Raw genomic sequence first — 19,293 nt, 5'->3', positions numbered from 1 at the left:
CTTAGTTTTTGTCTCCTTCTTTCACTGTAGGTTGATAGCAGTAAACATTTCTGAAATTATACACAGAAGTAGAAAGATCAGTCAACTCTGTCCAGACGCATCAAAGTGATTTCTTGGTGTCTCATACCACCTTCTCTCCCCAGCTGTCATTTTAAAGATTCAACCTTCAGTTCTCAGGGTGGCTGAAGCAACAGTAATGTGGATGCACACCAAATCCAAGCGTAGTGAGCCTGCTTGTTTGGTGTGTGCTTTTTTTTTTTTTTTTTTTTGGGGGGGGGGTCGTTTTTTATTCTGTTTTAAGGTTAAGTAAGCATCAGATGCAGAACTGAGCAGATGCATCTAAAAGACAGACCACTGCCTGTTCACCTCCAAAAGCAGGTTACTAGATTACAGGCAGAGTAACGGTGATCTATCTTGGCCTGATTCATCATCTGTTTCTGGAATCCGAGGCAGGAGAGCAGACCGTGTCAATCCCCAGAATTTTTGAGGTGACATATCCTTTTTGGTAGCTGTGAACTTCCATCCCATGTGGTTCCCACAGATTCTGCACTGGGCTATAGTCCACGCATACCTATCAAAAACAAAAGAAAAGGTTGATGCTAACATGTAAAGAAAAGACGCTTTCAAAATACTAGACCACAGTTCACTTACAGAAGTGAACAGAGAATAATAGTTTCAAGCTGGATTTTCAAAGAATCTTAGGGAATCAAGGTATCCAGCTCTCATCTAAAACCCTGCAAATCGTAAAAAATAAAAAATAAATCAGCCTTCAAGTATAGAAAGTAACTGAAGTATTTTAGTAGCACAGCATTTCAACAATATAATGAAATGCTGTGTGCCATAAAAAAAGAGTCAGAAAGTGGTTCTTGGAGAGTAATTCGCTTAACTGAAATAAAAGTGATTTTTGCACTGCTGATAAATTAAAAGGGAACCACATTTTCCAGACAGATTTTTCTTTAACAGCTTCAAAAGTCAGAACGTGAATATTTCAAAACCAGAGAAGAAAAGAACCAAGAAAACAGGTAAGGATGAGAAAAATTAACTCCAGATACTATAAGCTAAAAGTTTTTCTCAGGGAATCTTGAAGCATGCAATTCTTAAGATAGATATGCCACCTGCCCTCCAAGTCATTACTCAGTGTTATGTGACAGTCCAGAAAATAAATGAAATTTAAAAAAATGCAAGAGTTAATGAGTGCATGCATTAGTCAAGAACCTTGGACTGGCTAGAAATACAGCAATGTAATATTTTATGCTGCTTTAGACATACAATAGCCAAAGGGACAAAAGAACGATTTCTGACATTGCAGTACAGAAAGGGCCACACAGAAAAGTGATTTGGTGAAGCTGTAACAAGTATTTTTGTGGAACTATAAATAATGTTTTTGTTAAACTGTAACTCAAATATATTTTGACATTTCAGCTGCTGCTGAGAGGTTAAATATTCAAAGTTTTGAATGTGTGCCTGAAGCGTGCATATCTAGGCAAAATAATTCCTACCAGAGAGGTGTGACATAAATTTTCTTTTAATTGTATTACCCAGGAAACCAGCTGTGTTCTGTTGATGGTCGTCCACTGAGATTCAAGTTGCAGGCTTTATATACAGTAAGGGTTTCGTGGATGTATCCGTGAGGATTCACATACGCTGCCATGGGTCCACATAAGGATAAACTACAACAGACAATTAAGAATTTAGACAAAGTTCATGAAAGAAAAAAAAAGCTCTCAGATGTAAACAGATGAAAAACAGCCAATGATGGTTAAAACTATTTTGCACAGCAAAAGAACTACATCAGTCTGTGGAAAAAAAAATCTACTTTTAATTATGTTATTAAAAACTGAAAGCAAATAGTTATGTAAAATAGCAAGCAAACAAGTATTGTGAGGTTACTTCAGGCTGGTGACCAGACACTAGAGGGGTTCCTCAGGGCTCCATTTTGGGGCCACTTCTTTTCAATGGTTTTGTAAATGATCTCATATGGGACTCAAAAGCATACAGAGTTTGCAGATGATAGGAAATTAGTAAGTGCTGTTGATGACAACTTGAATACGAGTCAGGAGTGTGCCCTGGCAGCCAGTAGGGCCGGCCGTGCCCTGGGGTGCCTCAGGCCCAGCACTGCTGGCAGGCCGAGGGAAGGGACTGCCTTAACGTACTCCTGTTATCTAGTTAAAAGTCTCTACTTCAGTAAAGGTAGTTAAAAAGATATTATCCCAAGTAGAGATTCAAATATTCAGCTGCATCTTGCCCAGCTGAGGAGGACAAGTTATTGCTAAGGAGGACAAGTTATTAGAGGAGAGCTGACAGGATGTTGTTATGCAACTCCCCCACTTAAGGTTGTTATTAATGTTTCCCTCAAAAAAGTACAGCTCAGTAGTTGTAAAAAAAAAAAAAAAAAAAAAAAAAAAAAAAAAAAAAAAAAAAGCATGACAGACTCATAGTTTATTTTACTGAGTAACAGCTTCCAATAAAAACAAGTAGCATCTATATTGCTACTCTTAAATCGAACTTTAAAAGTCAGCAAAAATGTGCATTCATTACACTAACATCTCATCATTCTTCTGTCAAAGTACATCATGTCAACACAGCAGGAATTGTCACTTCTGGAATCCATCATTTAATTGGAAGATAAGAAATGGGTTTTAATTATCGCATCAGCTTCTTTTCACACTGACAAAAGAAAACTGTGGGGAGTCTTACGTTCTTACACCAAGGCATCTTTTAACCTTCATATTATCATAGGTGATGGACAGACATTAGTTATCCAAGATGAAAACAATGACAAGACTGCCAGAAGTATCAATCATTTGGAAAACGTACAGTCTTATCATTGTTTAACATGGAAGATACTGTACAGGTCGAATATACAGTGAGGGCCTAGTACAGTTATTAGGTTTAAACCCTATGTTCTTTAAATGAGGGAAGTATCACAATGCTTAACAACATACACAGGTAATTTGCTTACACAACAACACCCTGGGATCCTATCTGTGTCACACAATTAGTGCATTTTAATCTGCTGCTCAAGTTTTTTGGCATACAGAAAGTCAAAATGAAGTGCCAGGAAAGTATTTTTTGTCCTATTATTTCATGAGGTCCCAAATTTTATACGTAGAGTTTTGGAGTTCAAAACTCATCACTGAGTGCACGTGGCAAGATGCAGGACTAGGTGATAAAAGAAGTTCCTATGAAAGGCCTTGTGTTACAATATACATGGTGACGTTTGAATTTACTAACTTTTTATTAAAAAAGCTCAAACAACCTGGTTTGTTTTATAAAGAAAATTCCCTATAAATATTTAATTAAATTTTATTACAGCTGTGGAAAACACATTAGTTATAAGACATACCCCGGCAAAATATGTTTTGCTGTGCCAATGTTTCTGATCAAGAACCTCACAAAGATTAAGAGCAATAAACTCACCTGAATATTTCATTCTTGGTTGTTATTTCTGTATCTTGGCATTGCTTACAACAAAGAGATGTACACTTGAAAAGAAAAACCAACATGGTAATTTCATTCATTTCCAGATACTTGTCATCACACTGGCAAATAATAAAATTTCTCTCCCCTTCCCTCACAATAGGCTTTGTACCAATTCCTTTGTTTATCCGGGTAGGAATCACTTACATTTTCTCTTTATACCAAAGGATAAAAATGTATACGCATTTTCGTTCCTTATGGTAAATGTTAATTGTTATACAAAAGATAAAAAAAAATCTTTATACACTTGCTTTTTAAAATAAAAAGAGGATCTGAATAATCTGACTACACAATAAGCAAGTCAACTTGCTAAGGTCTTTAAAATCTAACTTAGAAAAAAAGAAACTTTGCTCTTTTAATATATAACACAAAAGAAAGATGAATACAATCATTAAGATGAATGCAATCATTAAATTCTGCTAAAATTTGCAAATACTGTAGATCAATGATTTTGAATTTCTCAAGACAAATATGTAAGATGCATTGACCTTTTTCTTAAAGATTATGACAGAGCAATTTCTCTCCTATAATTTCTATAAAGCAGAACAAGCAATTAATTGCTGACATTACCAAGAAAATATCCATTTAAAAATCAGCTTAGTAGAACGCTTTACCATGAATTTTCAGGAGGTGCACTGTTATATGAATACATTAACAAAACATTAATTTGTCTCTCCATTCAAAAAGTGGATAGTAAATGTTCCAACTACCACTACCAGACATAAGCAAGTTTACAGTTAAAACTTCTAATTGATGACTCTTGTACATTTTAACTGATGACTCTTTAAATGTTTTCTCTTTGGAAAGAGAATAGCAATCTGAACTGCTATTGCAAATGTTGCAAGATGTTTTAGCAAACACTGCTCCGAAAACAGATGGATTTGACATGAGTTTGACTGACAAATACTTGCATTATAATATATAATTTATAGTATGTTATTATTACACTATGTACTATGTAAAAATAAAACTACATCCTACATTTAGAGCATTACATGGCCATGGAATGGAAAGAAAATAAGAAAAGAGAACTTTTAAAATAACTTTAAAAGGTGTTGCTTAACAAGTCAATACATGTCTTTTGCCAAAATCCTTTTAGTCTAAGATTTATACTCAATAACTCAATACTACAAAGATTTATCTTTTGTTACAAAATCATCAAGTCTTCATGGCACAATGCTACTTGATTGCAGGATGTTATACAGCAACATGGTGTTCTGATGTTCCGAAGATCGGTACCAACAACACTAGACTACTAGCACCACCTCTTGGTGAAGGAATTGCTGCGTGTTTTCAAATAATTTCTGACAAAAGCAAATGTGGCTCTTGCTGCCAAATAAAGTCTAGAATTAACAACATTTTCTTTCTTAAACCAACTTTTCAAGGTGAAGGTAAAATAAAAACTTGCAAACTCACTCTCTAGATGAATTACTTGTTATAGATTCTAACAGTCACTTTATGTGTGTGTGTGCGTGTGTGTGTGAGAACAATTTAAAGTAAATAACAGGTAAACCAAATACTCACTCTGTTCATAATATCTAATTCACACCGGAGTCGCTGAACAGCACTACCTATTTTAAGCAACTGTATACGCAATGCATCATCAATTGGCAGGCAAGCAGCAACTCTGTAAGAAAAATCTAGAAATGAGAAAGTATCAGACCTGTTAGAACTTAAGGAAGAGATAAAGTGTACTAGTTCTCACAGATTGAGTGCTAAAACTTAAGTTTATAATGGACTTCCAGAGGTCATCTCAGCATATCCTTCTGCCCTAAAGCTGGATCACGTACACCTAAAACTACTTCTAACATATTAGTCTAATCCATAGTTAAAGATCACCAGTGATGGACCACTTGGACTTACATAATAATTTTTAAAATCTAGTATTCTTTTGGCTCATGCTTTCATAAGAAAGATTATCACATTCTTCCTGCCATGGAGCACAATCGAGTTCTATTTGTTCTACTGAACATCTTTCAAAACAGCTGGAGATGATCACATCTTTAAAAGTTCTATCATCTTTTTGTCAAAATCAGCCATCAAAATTTGCTGGAAACTGGAAGTGAGGAATGGACTGTCAATTGAAAGTAATTATCTAACTCTTATTTTCTTAGGATTTTTTTTTTCCTAAATCAAATTTGAATTCATAAGCTGAAGAACATCATACCTATTGGATTTGTTGGAAGAGACTCATCTTTAAGATTTTCATCCCATTCATGTAGCTGCCTCTTGACTCTTTCCATCAAGGTTTCCTTTTTTTAGAAGAAAAGCCTAATTTAAATACATAGGTATTTCTGTTTTCTTAAAAAAAAAAAAAAAAAAAAAAAAAAAAAAAAAAAAAGGAAGCAAGATGTAGAGTAAGCTATTTTCCCTAGTGGACATCAGCTTTTAAGACTTACAATAATTATAAACACTTCATACTTGTGTATTTTTAACTCAAATGTAAAAGGAGATGGGAAATGAGCAAAAATCAACCAATGGTAGGTATAAATCTCATCTCAGGTAAGTAAACAACTGTTCAAATTCTAGAGATGCATAAAACAGATCAGGGCTAGGCAGAATTAGCCTCCTCTTTACCTGTCCCTCCCTTACAGTAATTACTTTATGTATTAATATACATATATACATACATAAATGAAGATTACATATATTATACCTATAAAATATATTTTTTTAAGTAAGTCAGCACCTGTGACTGAAGTTGGTTAGGACACCCATCCGAGGCATGTGGGATAGAGGATCAAGTTTTTTGTTCCACGATAAAAGAGCAAGAACCTGAACCTCTTCTATCCATCCCAGATGCATGCTCTAGCACTAGGGAACAACTATACAGAGGCAAGTCCTTCCCGCTCTTACCAGTAAACTGAAAGCTGTACCCTTCTTTAAAACATAACTTACAAGCCAAAATTAAAACTTTTATATTATCCAATAATTAGATATTACTTGGTAATACTTACAGCATCATACAAAGAGTAAAGCCAGGGGGGCCAAGATGTCAAACTTGCACAGTGAAACTTCCTCTAAAACCAAAATCACAAATATTTATTTTTTAACCACTGGCAGATCTTACCAACATTTCTTGTTCACACAAATAAACCAGAGGCATATTTGACTATCAACAAATTATCACCATCAAAACCAGTACTTCAAAATGAGGCTTCCAAAACACTTCTCAGATGCACTGAGGACTTTTGTATGAAGACTTTTATATAAAATAAACTTTACATGGATTTTCTCAGAAAATCTGTCTCAGCATTAGAAGTATTTTTACTGCTTAGTGATGAGAAATACGCATTTCAAAACAGCATCTACCTGAAATCTAGACAGTTAAAAAACTTAAGGACTATTAGATAGCACATCTGTTCCTTAGTCACCATAGGAGATTAATGGGCCACAGTAGGTATCTTAAGCTGATATTTATAAATTCAAAGAATATATGGTCATATTTTTAAAGTGGAAAAGTGATGTGTTAAAAACATAGCTAAAAATAACCACACACAAGTTAGGAGTTTCAGAGGATGCCTTCTCACAGCAGAACCATTTCTGACTAAGAAAACTGTTGGGCAGCCTTGATGCTTAATCACATATTGCTATCCATTCTTGTTCTTGTATCTATTTGTAATGGAAATAATATTTTCAGAAATGCTTACTGAACATCGATACTGATGACAGCCTACTGAAAATTTATTAAACAGCTTTATTATTACTACCCAAAGACAAAATATTGCACAATATCCATCTAGCAGCCTCCTGTGAATAAAATTACATACCCAAATGGAGAATGGAGTAAGAAACAAACGTGGAGGAAGAAAACAAGAACATCAGAAAAAAGTCCTCCAAAGGTCTCATAATTATTTTTACTGACTTCTAGTCTTTTAAAATAAAATTTTACTAGTAGGAGTTAGCCATGCTAGCTGCATCATACTTCACTGTGCACATGACTAATGCGTGCACTTGAACTGTGTACTAAAACGTCTGCACACATAAAAACAGCAGGTAAGGTGGAACAAAATAAAAAGGGCTGCTTCATACCTCTGAATTATCTTCAGCATGTGTGCACCCTGCGCACATCCTGCAGACAAGAAGCCCTAGGTTTTACCTGCATTCATCTGACAAAACTGAATTTGTTAGCCACCAATTACCAGCAGTGAAAAGGTATTTGCTTAGTTAATTCTCTAATTAGTTGATGAATTCTCTACAGTGAGAGAAGTATCTCCAAGCAGACAGTGGCGAATTGTTTAGAGTTTCACCACATCCTCTCTCCTGTCCTCAGTGCTAGCTCTTGTCCCATTAACCTCACCGTGCACACTTACTGACTGCTAATGACAGTTGGTCTTTGTGCCTGAGAAGGAGCCAGGTTTACACTTGAAAGGCTTTGGTGGTGCAGCTCTGCTAGTACAACATGCTAGCATGCTGCTTATTATAGGAATGTAATTTATTGCAGCAAAACCATCCTTTTGACAGCATGCTTTATTTCAGACTTCTAAAGGAAAATGCTGTATACTGGTAAAAGTGCACGCACGTTCGCTTGAATAAATGCATATTTTAGCACCTTTTAAATAGCACAGATGTCTCCAGCACAAATCACACCTTATCATTCCCCTGAGCAATGCAGAAGTTTGTAGCTTAGGCTTGGCATCTGCCACTTAGGAGTCTTGAAAATTCTGCCCTATGATCTTAGTGCAAATTCCCTCCCAAGTATTGTCACAGCTGCAGTGCTGCAAAAATAGTGTAAACAAGCAATGACAGAATTTGTACCAGTGAAGTAAAAGTAGAGCCTAATTCCCTAATGGCCATACCAACACCTTGATAGTGATTATTTCTCTTCTACTGTTTTGGTTTTCTTTTTAATCAAAGAGTAAAGCAAATAAAGTTCTGAAAGCTCTAGGAAATAATATGGAACTGCTAGTTCACCCACATTGCTCATGTGTAAAACCACTTTCTTCCTCTATTAGCTAACACATCAACATATGTAGATTGCATGAAACAATTAGAGATTTGTGACCTTTTCCTAATGTGTCACTTTTGGTAACATAACAAAATTTAAGAAAATTTCTAAATTAAATTTACAAAATTGATTCCATACTATCTATGCCAGGAAGTCTGTTAAACAAATACCAATAAATAATAATTAAAAAAAAAATTAGAAATGCATGTGCAATTGGACTGAATAAATTTGTTGTATAGAAATATTGCTGCAAACTGAGAAAGAAAATTACTAAGCACAAAAATTAACAAAAACTTTAGATAGATAAATGTTTATAAGACAGTGAAAGTGCACCATAAAGCATGCTCAGACCACCTCTGACCTTCAGCCTAGCTGTTAGCCAATGCCTGGGTGGGAATATTTGACTGAGTTAAAAAACAGAGCCATCTTTCTACAGTGGATCCACAATTTCTGTAAATAAGGAACTGCAGGTACAGAAATCAATTCTCTAACTGAAGCAGGTTTTAAAACAAAATTAGCAAATGTAGTTATGATTCCAAACAACCAAGTTCTTACGTTTTAGACATCAAAGGTCTTCCGTTTCACTGTTGGAATTTGAGAGTCACCTCTGCTCTTTAAGAACCTCTTCTACCTCTATCAACCAGCCACAGAGAAAGAGTTATAAAAGCATCCTCACTTTCAAAGCCAAACATTACTGTAAGTATAAAACAAGACCCACAGCACTGTCCACACTGACTGTCACTATTTTTATTGCCACAGCAATGACTGTTAACATCAAGATGTTTCTTTGACCTGCCTACGAATAAAAAAACATTAATTTGTTTTTGTTTTTTTCATGAACACTTCATCACCTATACGCTTTAGCGATCAGCATTCTCTTTGAGGTGCTTATGTATAAATTAGTAACAACTGTAATATTATTACATGAAATATTATGTTAATAGCATTAATCAAATACTACTATAATTAAAAACAAATATAACGCATACAAAACATGTATTTCCCTGCCGCTAACAGCTGATAAATAATCACAAAGCCTGTGAAAAAGCAGGAGGTTGGCATCTAGTGTCCCAGTCATGCATCCACTTCTGAAGACAGATGGAATTTCATACTCATTTTCAAAATACTGTCAAACATAGTAATTTAAAAAAAAATTAGCTTCTGACCTTTTGATATTTCTGCCACCACTGACGTAAAGCTCGGTCCTGCCACGCTGTAGGTTTTGAAGAAGGAAATATGTGGCATCGGCTGAGAGACTGCAGCTGTACTGCTGACATTGTTGAAGGCAGCACTCGCTCAGGAAGGATTTGTACTTTAGCCTGCTGGATTCTGATAAAAGAAAAAAAAGACATATATACACATACACTAGAGTTTCAGAAATTGATTTTACTGTTTATCACTACATGGTACTATAGAATTCAAGCAAGAATCCATTTCATCCAAGTTTTCTTTTTTTTTTTTTTTTTTTTTTTTTTTTTTTTTAAAACTGTAGCAATGTGAATCAAATTACCATAGGAAACATACAGTATATTTGTAGCAAACCAAACATATGCGTCTAAAATACAGACATCCTCTGCTAAATTATTAAAGCCACTGTGCTGACTGGACTTTAGCATGCCTAAACTGAAGACAGAAGCAATACACTGAAGATACTTCAATCTCTATTTTTCATTTGCCTTTAAAAATCAGAACTAGCTGCTTACCAAATATTTTTGCACAGGCATACAAAACCAGAAAATCACTGCTCTTTTTCATCAAAAGGTAGTTTGCTTTTTTCCTCTCACAGTTACCTTCCTTTTCCATGGGATACAATGGGAATGCTTATGTATCTTAAAGCACAGGGCATCTGCTGTATTTGAAAGTATTTGAAAGCAGAGTAACTGTATATAAGTTTAAGTCACTCCAACAAATCTAGAGCTTGCCATGAAGAGAAAATTCATCTTACTTCCTTTATTTCGTACATTTAAAAATTCAGACTTATGAATGAAACTTGTGGACATGCTGTATAAAAGTGTTTTTTTCTAGTCAGTAGACAAGAAACCATCAAAATAAAACGCTTTAACGTCTAATAAACACTTTATCGTAACTGCTTCTGGATACAGCATTCTGAACAATGCCGTTGCTGCTGCAGTTATCCAAGTGCTGCCATCTTGTGTTCAACACTGGGTTTTTTAAATAGTAAAATTCAGAATTTGGTAACTGTAACCAAAAGGCTAGATAGTAAGAAATAGCTAGTTTAACAGGTATTCTTTGTTTCTTCAGCTGAAGGTCTGAAAGCCTAAGAATGGTATCCATGGTGCCAAGGCAGCTTATCTATGGCATCAGGGAGCCTTCCCACAAGACAACACAAGACACATACCTGATAAAGGAGAATATCTTCTCATTTCACATTTGGTTTAAGCACAAATGTGAGAGGTATTGAAAGTTTTACCACTTATAATGCAGACAAATCAACATCTTTTTCTGGCTTAACTTTCTGAAACAATGTTGTTCTGACAGATATTTTCACACACACACACCACATCAAATACACACAAGCATTCCTTAGAGAATTTTAGAGCAAAGCTCTAACAACTAAAACACATAGTTGAAGAAATTACCAATTAAACATAAAAACACTAATCAGTCAGTTGTGTGACTGACAGGCCAGATGCACCCCCAATATATGGTAAATGCCTTGGTGAAAGAAGATTTGCATTAGGTAAAATTAAATGGGCTATTTTCTTACCCATCCGACTGGGTTCGTATTTCGAGCACCTTGAACCTCTGTCTTCCTATTGCTTTCACCTTGACTGTTTCAATTCCATATTCCTGCTCTTCTCTGTAGGCATATATTTCTGCCGTTGTTCCAAAATGTGCTTCCCTTTCACGTACATTACTAAAAGCAACAGAATTTAAAAGGTTACCTACCCTCCAAATAGCACCGTTCATCCAGATTTCACAATCCACCTGCACTGACTGTACAGTCATACCACTTACTGTTACCAAAAAGCTAAACTTGGTAAAATAATTTCAATTAAATACAGCCATTATTTTTCCATTTTAAAAGCAACTTCTAATAGTATTTTCTTTTTTAACCATTTAATTTGGTTTTCTTAAGGGTGTAGAGGTAAGAATCTGGAAACATGGGGATCACCAAAGTATCCGTATTGGAAATGCCAACATTGAAAGCACCAAAATTCTTTAGACCAAATTTCCAGAAAACAACTGTTCCCACTTCCTACATAATTAAACCATAGTAAATGCGGGGGAAGAGGGAGGAATGCTCCCAGCTTCTTCTGGGATATATTAGCCTTTATCTTTTCCACTTCTCTAATATCTCATGTCTCTCTACTCTCTTATCAAACCATTGTCTGTGCTTGTTTGTACACAAAGCAAGCAAATACACCTTTATGACAATGAAGCTGTCAAAACAAGAATCTCATTTTTGTATTTCAGATCAAGGATGCTTTTTTAAGCAAAATAGGGCAATGCATTCAAAGTTACTGAAATGAAGAGGATGCTCAAACAAGGAATGTTTGACACTTTCTGCTCCTCTTATACAAACGTGATACTGTCATGAAGCAACCCAGTAACACATGAACCCTTCTTCCTGATGTACTCGAAGACATCTTTCGCCTAACAATTTCAGATCACAACTTAGTTATTCACCACAGAACTGATGCAATCATCTGCTTTTAATTAAGTGTCCAAAGTTACTGTGCTACAAATACATGCTGCATACCATCAGTAAACCCACTCGTGTATTTTACCTGTATGCAAGAACAGCAAATGTTCTGTCTTTCTGAATTAAATTCCGCACCATGCTAACCTCTTGAGGGCGAAAAAGCTGAAGAGGTAACGTCTGTCCAGGAATCAACATCACCATCACGTGGGGCAACACTGGGATCACCTGACAGCTGTCGTCATCGTGCACCGTTCTCCCATGGAACTCTTCCATATCAGAACCTAAATACTGAAAACAATAAGTAAGGAAATGACAGCAGTACACCAGGCTTTGTTGACTTAAGAGGATAAAATAAAATCAGGCCTTTAACCTAAGGCTTTTACAACAGTTATGCAAAACCAATCAAAACTTCTTCAAACTGCATTTAACGGAAGACACATAAAGACATACCACATGTGATGTTGGCAAACTGGTGTCAAAATTAATGATGTTAGGCTTCTCGGCTTCTTTACCATCTTGATCTTCAACTTCCATTTCATTGTCATCCTCTTCCTCACTCTCTACTAATAAGCACAGACAGAATACCGTGTACAAATCAATGAAAATTAAAATATGGAGAAAAATCAAGAGAATCATAGAAACGCATTCAGAATTCCCAGGCTAAAGCCCATCTTCACAGGGAAGCAGCTTGCATATTTGTAAAACCTATGAAAAATTCTTGCTGTTACAGCAAAACCACTGTTCTATAGAAAGGGTCAAAAGCTGGTAATTTATTTTTGAAAGGCTAAGGAACAACCTTTTTTTGGGCAGCTAATATCATCCAAATTCTGTCAGTTCAGATTTTTTTTTCCCACTAGTAGCTTTTAGTTACAGTTCCTAACATGTTCTGCCTGTAACGCAGGGATACCAGCTAACTTAATTTCTTACAGGCTGCTGAATACATCACTTACAGTGCTACAGCACTGTACACTATAACTATTCATAAAGCAACTGACTTCCAAGTAATCTGAAGCTCCACATTCACACAGCCTCTTGCTGATGTTTCTAGACACTTTCACTGCTGTCAGCCTCTGCTCACTGTGTACCACACACAATCACAAAACCCAGCACACACAGGAAGGCACACACAAGAAAGATAACTACAAAGGAAGGGAATGTTATGATTCTACAAATACATCTTAAGATACCAAACAGAATTTATAAATTACTACTTTCTTGTAATTTCTCAGTTCTAGGAATCAATCCTGAAATCACTTTCGGGCAAGAAGACAGTTAAATTATCAGTATGTTTTATTATTTAAACACATAGCCAGTGCATCTGTATAAAATTCATACAAATATGTTAAATTAAAAAATAAATAAATAAAAATAACAAAAAACGTGTTTCTAAAATGCTGTTTCACTGACCATTCCATGTATTACCATATAATGTGTGCCTGTAAATACTCACCCAAAACAAATATAATGGGATTAACACACATTTGTAATTGTATTATTTGATCCTATTTCCTGACACTTGGAACATAAATAATATTTATATGCCAGGACACGTCTAAATTAGATTTGTTGTAAACTTTGCAAATCATATCTGCAGGATTGTTACACCAGTAGCTGCTGAGTAAAAGACAATCCCAACGGTGCCAAAAAAACATCATTTAGATCTTGAAAACTAATACGTCAGCAGGAAAATGTCCTTACAGCAGGCTGTCTAGTTGCTTGTCTTTGCAATTAGTGTTGACAACTTAAAAGGTGGAGCGATTATCTCATCTGAAATGTACTGTAAGCAAACCATACGAAGGGGTAGGGTTTGTAAGGAAGGATCCTTCCTTCAGAAACACCAGCACCCTTGCTCACTAAGATCTTACTCCTTCTGAGTGGGAGGATGAGAGAACAATGAAGAGATGAGCTGTCTCTGGAGAGCGTGTACTTCCCTTCTTTGGCCTTTAGGAACATTTGTTAAACCTACTCTTTACAAAAGGTTTAGTTGATGGTTATGTTTTGGTTTTATCTCACTTATTTTTTTTTAGATCTTGCAGTTTACAGACCCTTCTCTGTAGGAGGAATAGCATGACACACGCATGCTACAGATCCAGCCAGTACTGTATTTACATCAAACAGAAATATTACGTGGTTCTGGTGCAGCAGTGTGGGCTGCAGGGAGGGAAGCTATCTCCTCCGAAAATTATATTCTGCTTTACATGCACTCATTAAATTGCATGAATCATTAGCAGTTTTAATAGCCTTTTAGACAGAGGCTGTTTCATTTGCTCTTCTGAACACAAAGGGAATTAACAGTCATTGATCTGAGAGCAACTGCGTCCTGCAAACTTCTGCTCGTTCTCTCCCAAATCGCACACTGAGGGCTGCGTGGTGGCAGAGGGAAGCTGGAAGGCTGAGAGGAATGATGACTCATTTTACTGCAGCAGCACCACGTGAATGTCGAAAACACACTGCCGGCTTCACTCTCCTACTCAGTCACACTACAGGAACAGGAGACGGAAGACAAAAGGAACTGTATATTTGTCACTGTATTTTTGTTGATTTTTTTCATGATTAATGAGACCTCGAGTACACTGGAACAAGAGAAAGGCAAGTGCCAAAGGCACAATTTTCATGCAATTTTCTTCCACAGCAAACTGCATCGGTTACCAGAAGGACTTAGAGCTATGTGCATGATTATTCTGAAATAATGTTTTTTTCTTGTTTAGGAGGAGTTGCTTCCAAAACCAAAATATGAGCTCACGTCAGTTTGGAGGCCCTATATGCTAAATCAGAAAAATGCAAGTTATTATGCACTGGGTACCTACATGACGAATTATGACGGTGTGTGAGGACAGAGAAACCAGGCTGCTCTACAAATTCCAGCACGAATACTGCAGGAAGTGTGGACACGGAGTGGAATTCAACACTGCCCTCAAGTGCGGTACAGAGGACATCCTGCTTCCCTGTTTACTAATGGCATTACAGAGCATTTAGACGGAGTGGAGGCTTTCTAAAATGACGGATGATTTCCTCAAGTTTTGTTAGGTTTTACAGCGGCCCAAATTTGCAGAGTCAAGTGTCTGCATTTGCCCACGTTGGTGGAAACTATGCCTTTTCAGTGTGCTTTCACCTGACCACCTGCCTAATACCTGAAGGCCTAGTGCCTGAGCGTCTATTCTTCCAATACGGACTGGTGGACTAGGTCAATAAAAAAAAAAACAACAGAAAATGTACAATAACAGGTGATTTTGCCCTTCTCTGAACCCTGCCTGGTGTGGCCAACCTCTGCACAACCTCCCACTGCTGCCTGGCCTCGCACATATGTCAGGGCGAGCTACAGCAGCGTGCCCAGGAGCAGCTCCTGCACCCCAAAGGCCCAGGGGCAGCAGGACAGGACAGGACAGGACAGGACGGGACAGGACGGGACAGGACAGGACAGTGTGGCTGGTGCCCTGCACACCCTCATCGCCCTCCCTGCTGTCGCCCCGCTGCCCCTGCCCCCGGTCCCGCCCCGGCCCTGCCTCACGCCCGGTCCCCGCCCGCTGCCCCCGGCCCCCCGCCGGCCCCGCCGCCTCCCCCTTTCCCCTCAGCGGCCATTACCGGGCGCCGGCTGCAGGTGGTTGCCCATGTTGTTGCGGGGCTCGCCGCCTCCCTCCTCGGCGGCCATCGCTGTTTACCCGGAGAGGAGCCTGGGAAGCCGCCGCCGCCGGAGGAGGAGGAGAAGGACGAGAGGAGGAGGAGGAGGAGCCGCGGCCGGCACCGGAGCCCCCGGTGGTGGCGCAGCGGCCTCTGGCGGTGCCCGGTGCCCATCAGGGAGCCCCGCCGGGCTCCGGCTCGTCCCTCGGAGCGGCACCGGGCCTCAGGGCCTTTCTGCCGCCCCCAGGGTGTCCCTGCCCCGCTGCGGGTGCCCGAGGTGGTGGGGTGGCCTCCTGGCGTCCTCAGTGCCTCAGCGCCGTGTGTGGTGCACACGGGTCCCTTCCCTCTCTGAGAACTTCAGGGAAAATTGGTTTTACACGCAGAAAATAAAGGATGAAAACTGTGTTTTGTAGCACGGCCGAAACTAAACGCTCCAGGCTTCCAGCTAAAAGTGCAAAATGTCCTGACACAAGGCTGGCGTCATCCCCAGGAACAGGTCGCAGCTGTCCTGCAGGGCTGGCTGACACAGCGACAAAAAGGCCGAGTGGGTTTGCTGCCCAGTTCTGCCCAGTCCCACCAGTTATACATTGCCTTCTCCCTTTTAAAAAAATGAAAGCCATCATACCAGGCCTCTGGGACTTCTCCCGTTCTGTTAAAATGTTTACTTTTTGTTGCTGTTGGCCTCTGCTGCAGTCTCACAAATCACTAAATCCCATGCGATGCTCCCAGCCGCATGCTCCTACGTTTCTCAGAATTAAGGTGTTTTAGAGAAACATATTTTAAAGATAAAAAGCACAGACACATATCAACCTAGGGGCTGGCCACTCATTTCCACCTAACTATTGAGCATCGTCATTCTGTGCTGATCAGCCTTGGCCTGGGAACACAGAATCACAGAGTCACCTAGGTTGGAAGAGACCTACAAGATCACCGAGTCCAACCTCTGACCTAACACTAACCGGTCCCCCACTAAACTATATCACACCTCCACGGCCAGGCTGTCATTCCCCAGTTTTCCAGTGGGATGCTAACTCCTCAGCACCATGGGTGGGAAATCTAAAAATACTCATCGTCTGTACCGACCTGCGTATGAGCAAGATTCAGTAACACATTTGCTGAAAGAGGAAAGTACCACAAACACTCCTATGATGATACATAAAGCATTTATAAGAATAAAACGAACACTCAATTTCTCAGTGATTCCATGGCTTTTTTCTGCACCGTCTGGGTATAATATACATAATTCCAGGATATTGTAGCTATTACATTAACCATAATAAAAAACATATAATAGTTTTGTTGTTGTTCTGTACGGCAGTCTAGCAAACTGAAATATTAAATAATTATGAGCCATTTCTTCTACAAACCCTAGGGTTTGATTAAAAACAGTCATGCTAAATATTTTTGGCTTCTTTTGATATGGTAATATATTTTGATTTTTTTTTTTTAATTCTTATGGGTACATTTCAATCACTTTTTAAAGCTTGTTTCTGCAGTTAGGAGGGATAGAACTTATTTTTTAATGACTACTGAGATTCTCAAATAATTCACATGACTGAAGGAGCTTTTTTTTTAAAAAAAAAAAAAATAACTAACTAAATAAATAAATAGATAACATAATAAAACTATGACTACTGGAAATTTTGAGACCAAAACCCCAAAATTCTTATTTTGGATGATACTGCATCTCTTTTTAACCTTAATACTGCTAAGAGCTATATTCATGTGCAGCATGTATAATTCTCGATAGCACCTCAAATCTAAGTCCAAAACCACAAACTGGCCATAAACTCTAATTTAGTCTCTGCCTATAAATCACGCCTATTAAAATCCACCAGCCTTTCCTACAAGGGCATAATGAAGACACAGTGAAGATTTTTCTTAAGGTCTGTGTTTCTGACAGATTACATGTTGTTATTAGGATGTTTATTTTATTAAGTATGCTGATATGTGCTTAATTTTTAAATTTTTAACCTAAACCTCTTAGAAAGTACATTTAACATATATATGCTTAAATTTATTATCACAAAAGCCAGCGTGTAGTTTGAAGAGTGTGAGGTTCACTAATCTCACACATCAATCCATCCCAGTGCTGTGCTCCCCAGCTTGTACTGGGAGCACCAGGAGCTATTTGGTATCCTTCCTGTGGCATTAACCCAGGGTCTGGTTAAAGACAGAAAGCAGCAGGTTGTAGGCTGAAGAGCAACTGTGTAAATCCCAAGTTATTTTATTGAATTCGATCAGGGCAAGTGTAAGTGTATGCCAAAGTATGTTAATCTGGTCAGTGCCAATCTGTCTGTGAGTAGCCCAAATTACTGTAATTTAGATGAAGTTGGAGCACTTCATTATGATGAAGGGCTTTTTTTCTTTTTAGCAGCTGTTTATCAAAGATACACACAGCCAGCTGTGATGGATTTTCATTTTTTTTATAGGAGGGCTGTTTATAACAGTGTTAATTTAGAAACAAATGTAAATACCATGCTACCAGACCTTGTGGAGGTTACTGTTTCTTTTGTACCTTGCGATTGATGGCTGGGAATAGAGGCTAATTGCAAAATTGCTGTTGGCAGTTTCGAGTCAGAGGACACTAATCACCTTTCTGGAAAGAAAAAAAAAAAAAAAAAAAAAAAAAAAAAGGGACATTAAAATCTCGTGATAATTGGAATTTCATTGGGCATTGCTAAGGGCCATATGCAGCATATGGACTCCTGTGTCCTCTTCCCAACTGTTGTCAGGAGGAAAAACTATGCAAGTGGTAAGAGGATAAAGAGGAGGAGCTACCAGCATCTGTACTGGCAAAACCTCCAGCCATGTAAGATGCCAAAGCTCATTTACATCCCTCCGCTCCCTCCTAACTCGGCACCAGCTGAGAGAAAATAAGTTGTCAGAATGTAGAAGCAGCCAATGCACTCCCTCCTCTCCACCTACATACCTGAATTAAGCAGAAAATTAAATTTGCTGTATTGCAGGGATTAAGAGGCGCTAGATGGTGCTGTAACATACACTTTGGCAGATTTTGTTTCTTTGCGAGACTGTCAGCTATACTGCACTGTTGGCTTTGGGCTTTTTATTTTTAGGGGATTCACAACCAACAGTGGAAAAGGTTGATCTCTGACCCAATCCATTTAAATTAGGCTTTTGTGTATTTCTACAACATGCTGTTTTGACTACTGTTTGAAAAGTAGTCTGTATAGGCTAATTAAAATAGGAAAAGTCCTACGTATGCACACCATTGATTTCTACTCTGCCAATAAATTGGCTTGTTATACACCAAGTCTGCTAGTTCTAGGCAGAACAAAGTAGTATGTCTAACTATTTCAAAATAAAAAGTGACTCTCAATCTTTAGATAATTATTAAATGCTAAAAATAAGATAGCAGTTCCAGGACAATAAAATCTATAATTTACATGGGAGGGAAAAAAAAAAAAAAAAAAAAAAAAAAAAAAAAAAAAAACAGTTACAATGGATACGTGAAGCCAGCTTATATCAACAGCCAGTCAGTCCCAGCACTAACAGCACTTGCCGTTTCCCAATGCCTAAGGAAATTCCTGGCTGTAGAAGTCACAGAAATCACAACTTT

General features: G+C 37.9%; 1 protein-coding gene across 2 annotated transcripts; it reads right to left on the bottom strand.

Moving 5' to 3' along the window:
* Nucleotides 1-279: 279 nt before the first annotated feature.
* On the bottom strand, nucleotides 280-15,785 carry CRBN (cereblon). Of its 2 annotated transcripts, none has more exons than XM_082767975.1 (11): nucleotides 15,678-15,785; nucleotides 12,546-12,658; nucleotides 12,181-12,383; nucleotides 11,157-11,306; nucleotides 9,595-9,757; nucleotides 6,438-6,500; nucleotides 5,648-5,732; nucleotides 5,005-5,120; nucleotides 3,421-3,485; nucleotides 1,539-1,670; nucleotides 280-571 (listed from the first exon to the last, which is right to left on the bottom strand). In XM_082767975.1, exons 1-11 carry the CDS (start codon nucleotides 15,742-15,744, stop codon nucleotides 388-390), a joined length of 1,341 nt encoding a protein of 446 aa, XP_082624101.1. In that variant the 5' UTR covers nucleotides 15,745-15,785; the 3' UTR covers nucleotides 280-387. The 2 variants fall into 2 exon arrangements, with proteins under 2 accessions (XP_082624101.1, XP_082624102.1); XM_082767976.1 differs by having other exon boundaries at nucleotides 12,546-12,655; nucleotides 15,678-15,778.
* Between the last annotated feature and the right edge of the window lie 3,508 nt (nucleotides 15,786-19,293).

The sequence above is a fragment of the Aythya marila genome (assembly GCF_965140915.1).
Source record: "Aythya marila genome assembly, chromosome: 10".
Taxonomy (NCBI): Eukaryota; Metazoa; Chordata; class Aves; order Anseriformes; family Anatidae; genus Aythya; species Aythya marila.
Note: the sequence above shows the minus strand (reverse complement) of the source record. Positions and strands in the feature narration are given on the sequence as shown.

Coding starts and splice junctions, on each gene's coding strand:
- CRBN (XM_082767975.1), bottom strand. CDS start 15,744: ATGGCCGCCGAGGAGGGAGGCGGCGAGCCCCGCAACAACATGGGCAAC. Junction 11,307..12,180: donor TTTGCTGTTCTTGCATACAG/GTAAAATACACG, acceptor TGTTGCTTTTAG/TAATGTACGTGAAAGGGAAG. Junction 9,758..11,156: donor ATACGAACCCAGTCGGATGG/GTAAGAAAATAG, acceptor TTCTTTTATCAG/AATCCAGCAGGCTAAAGTAC.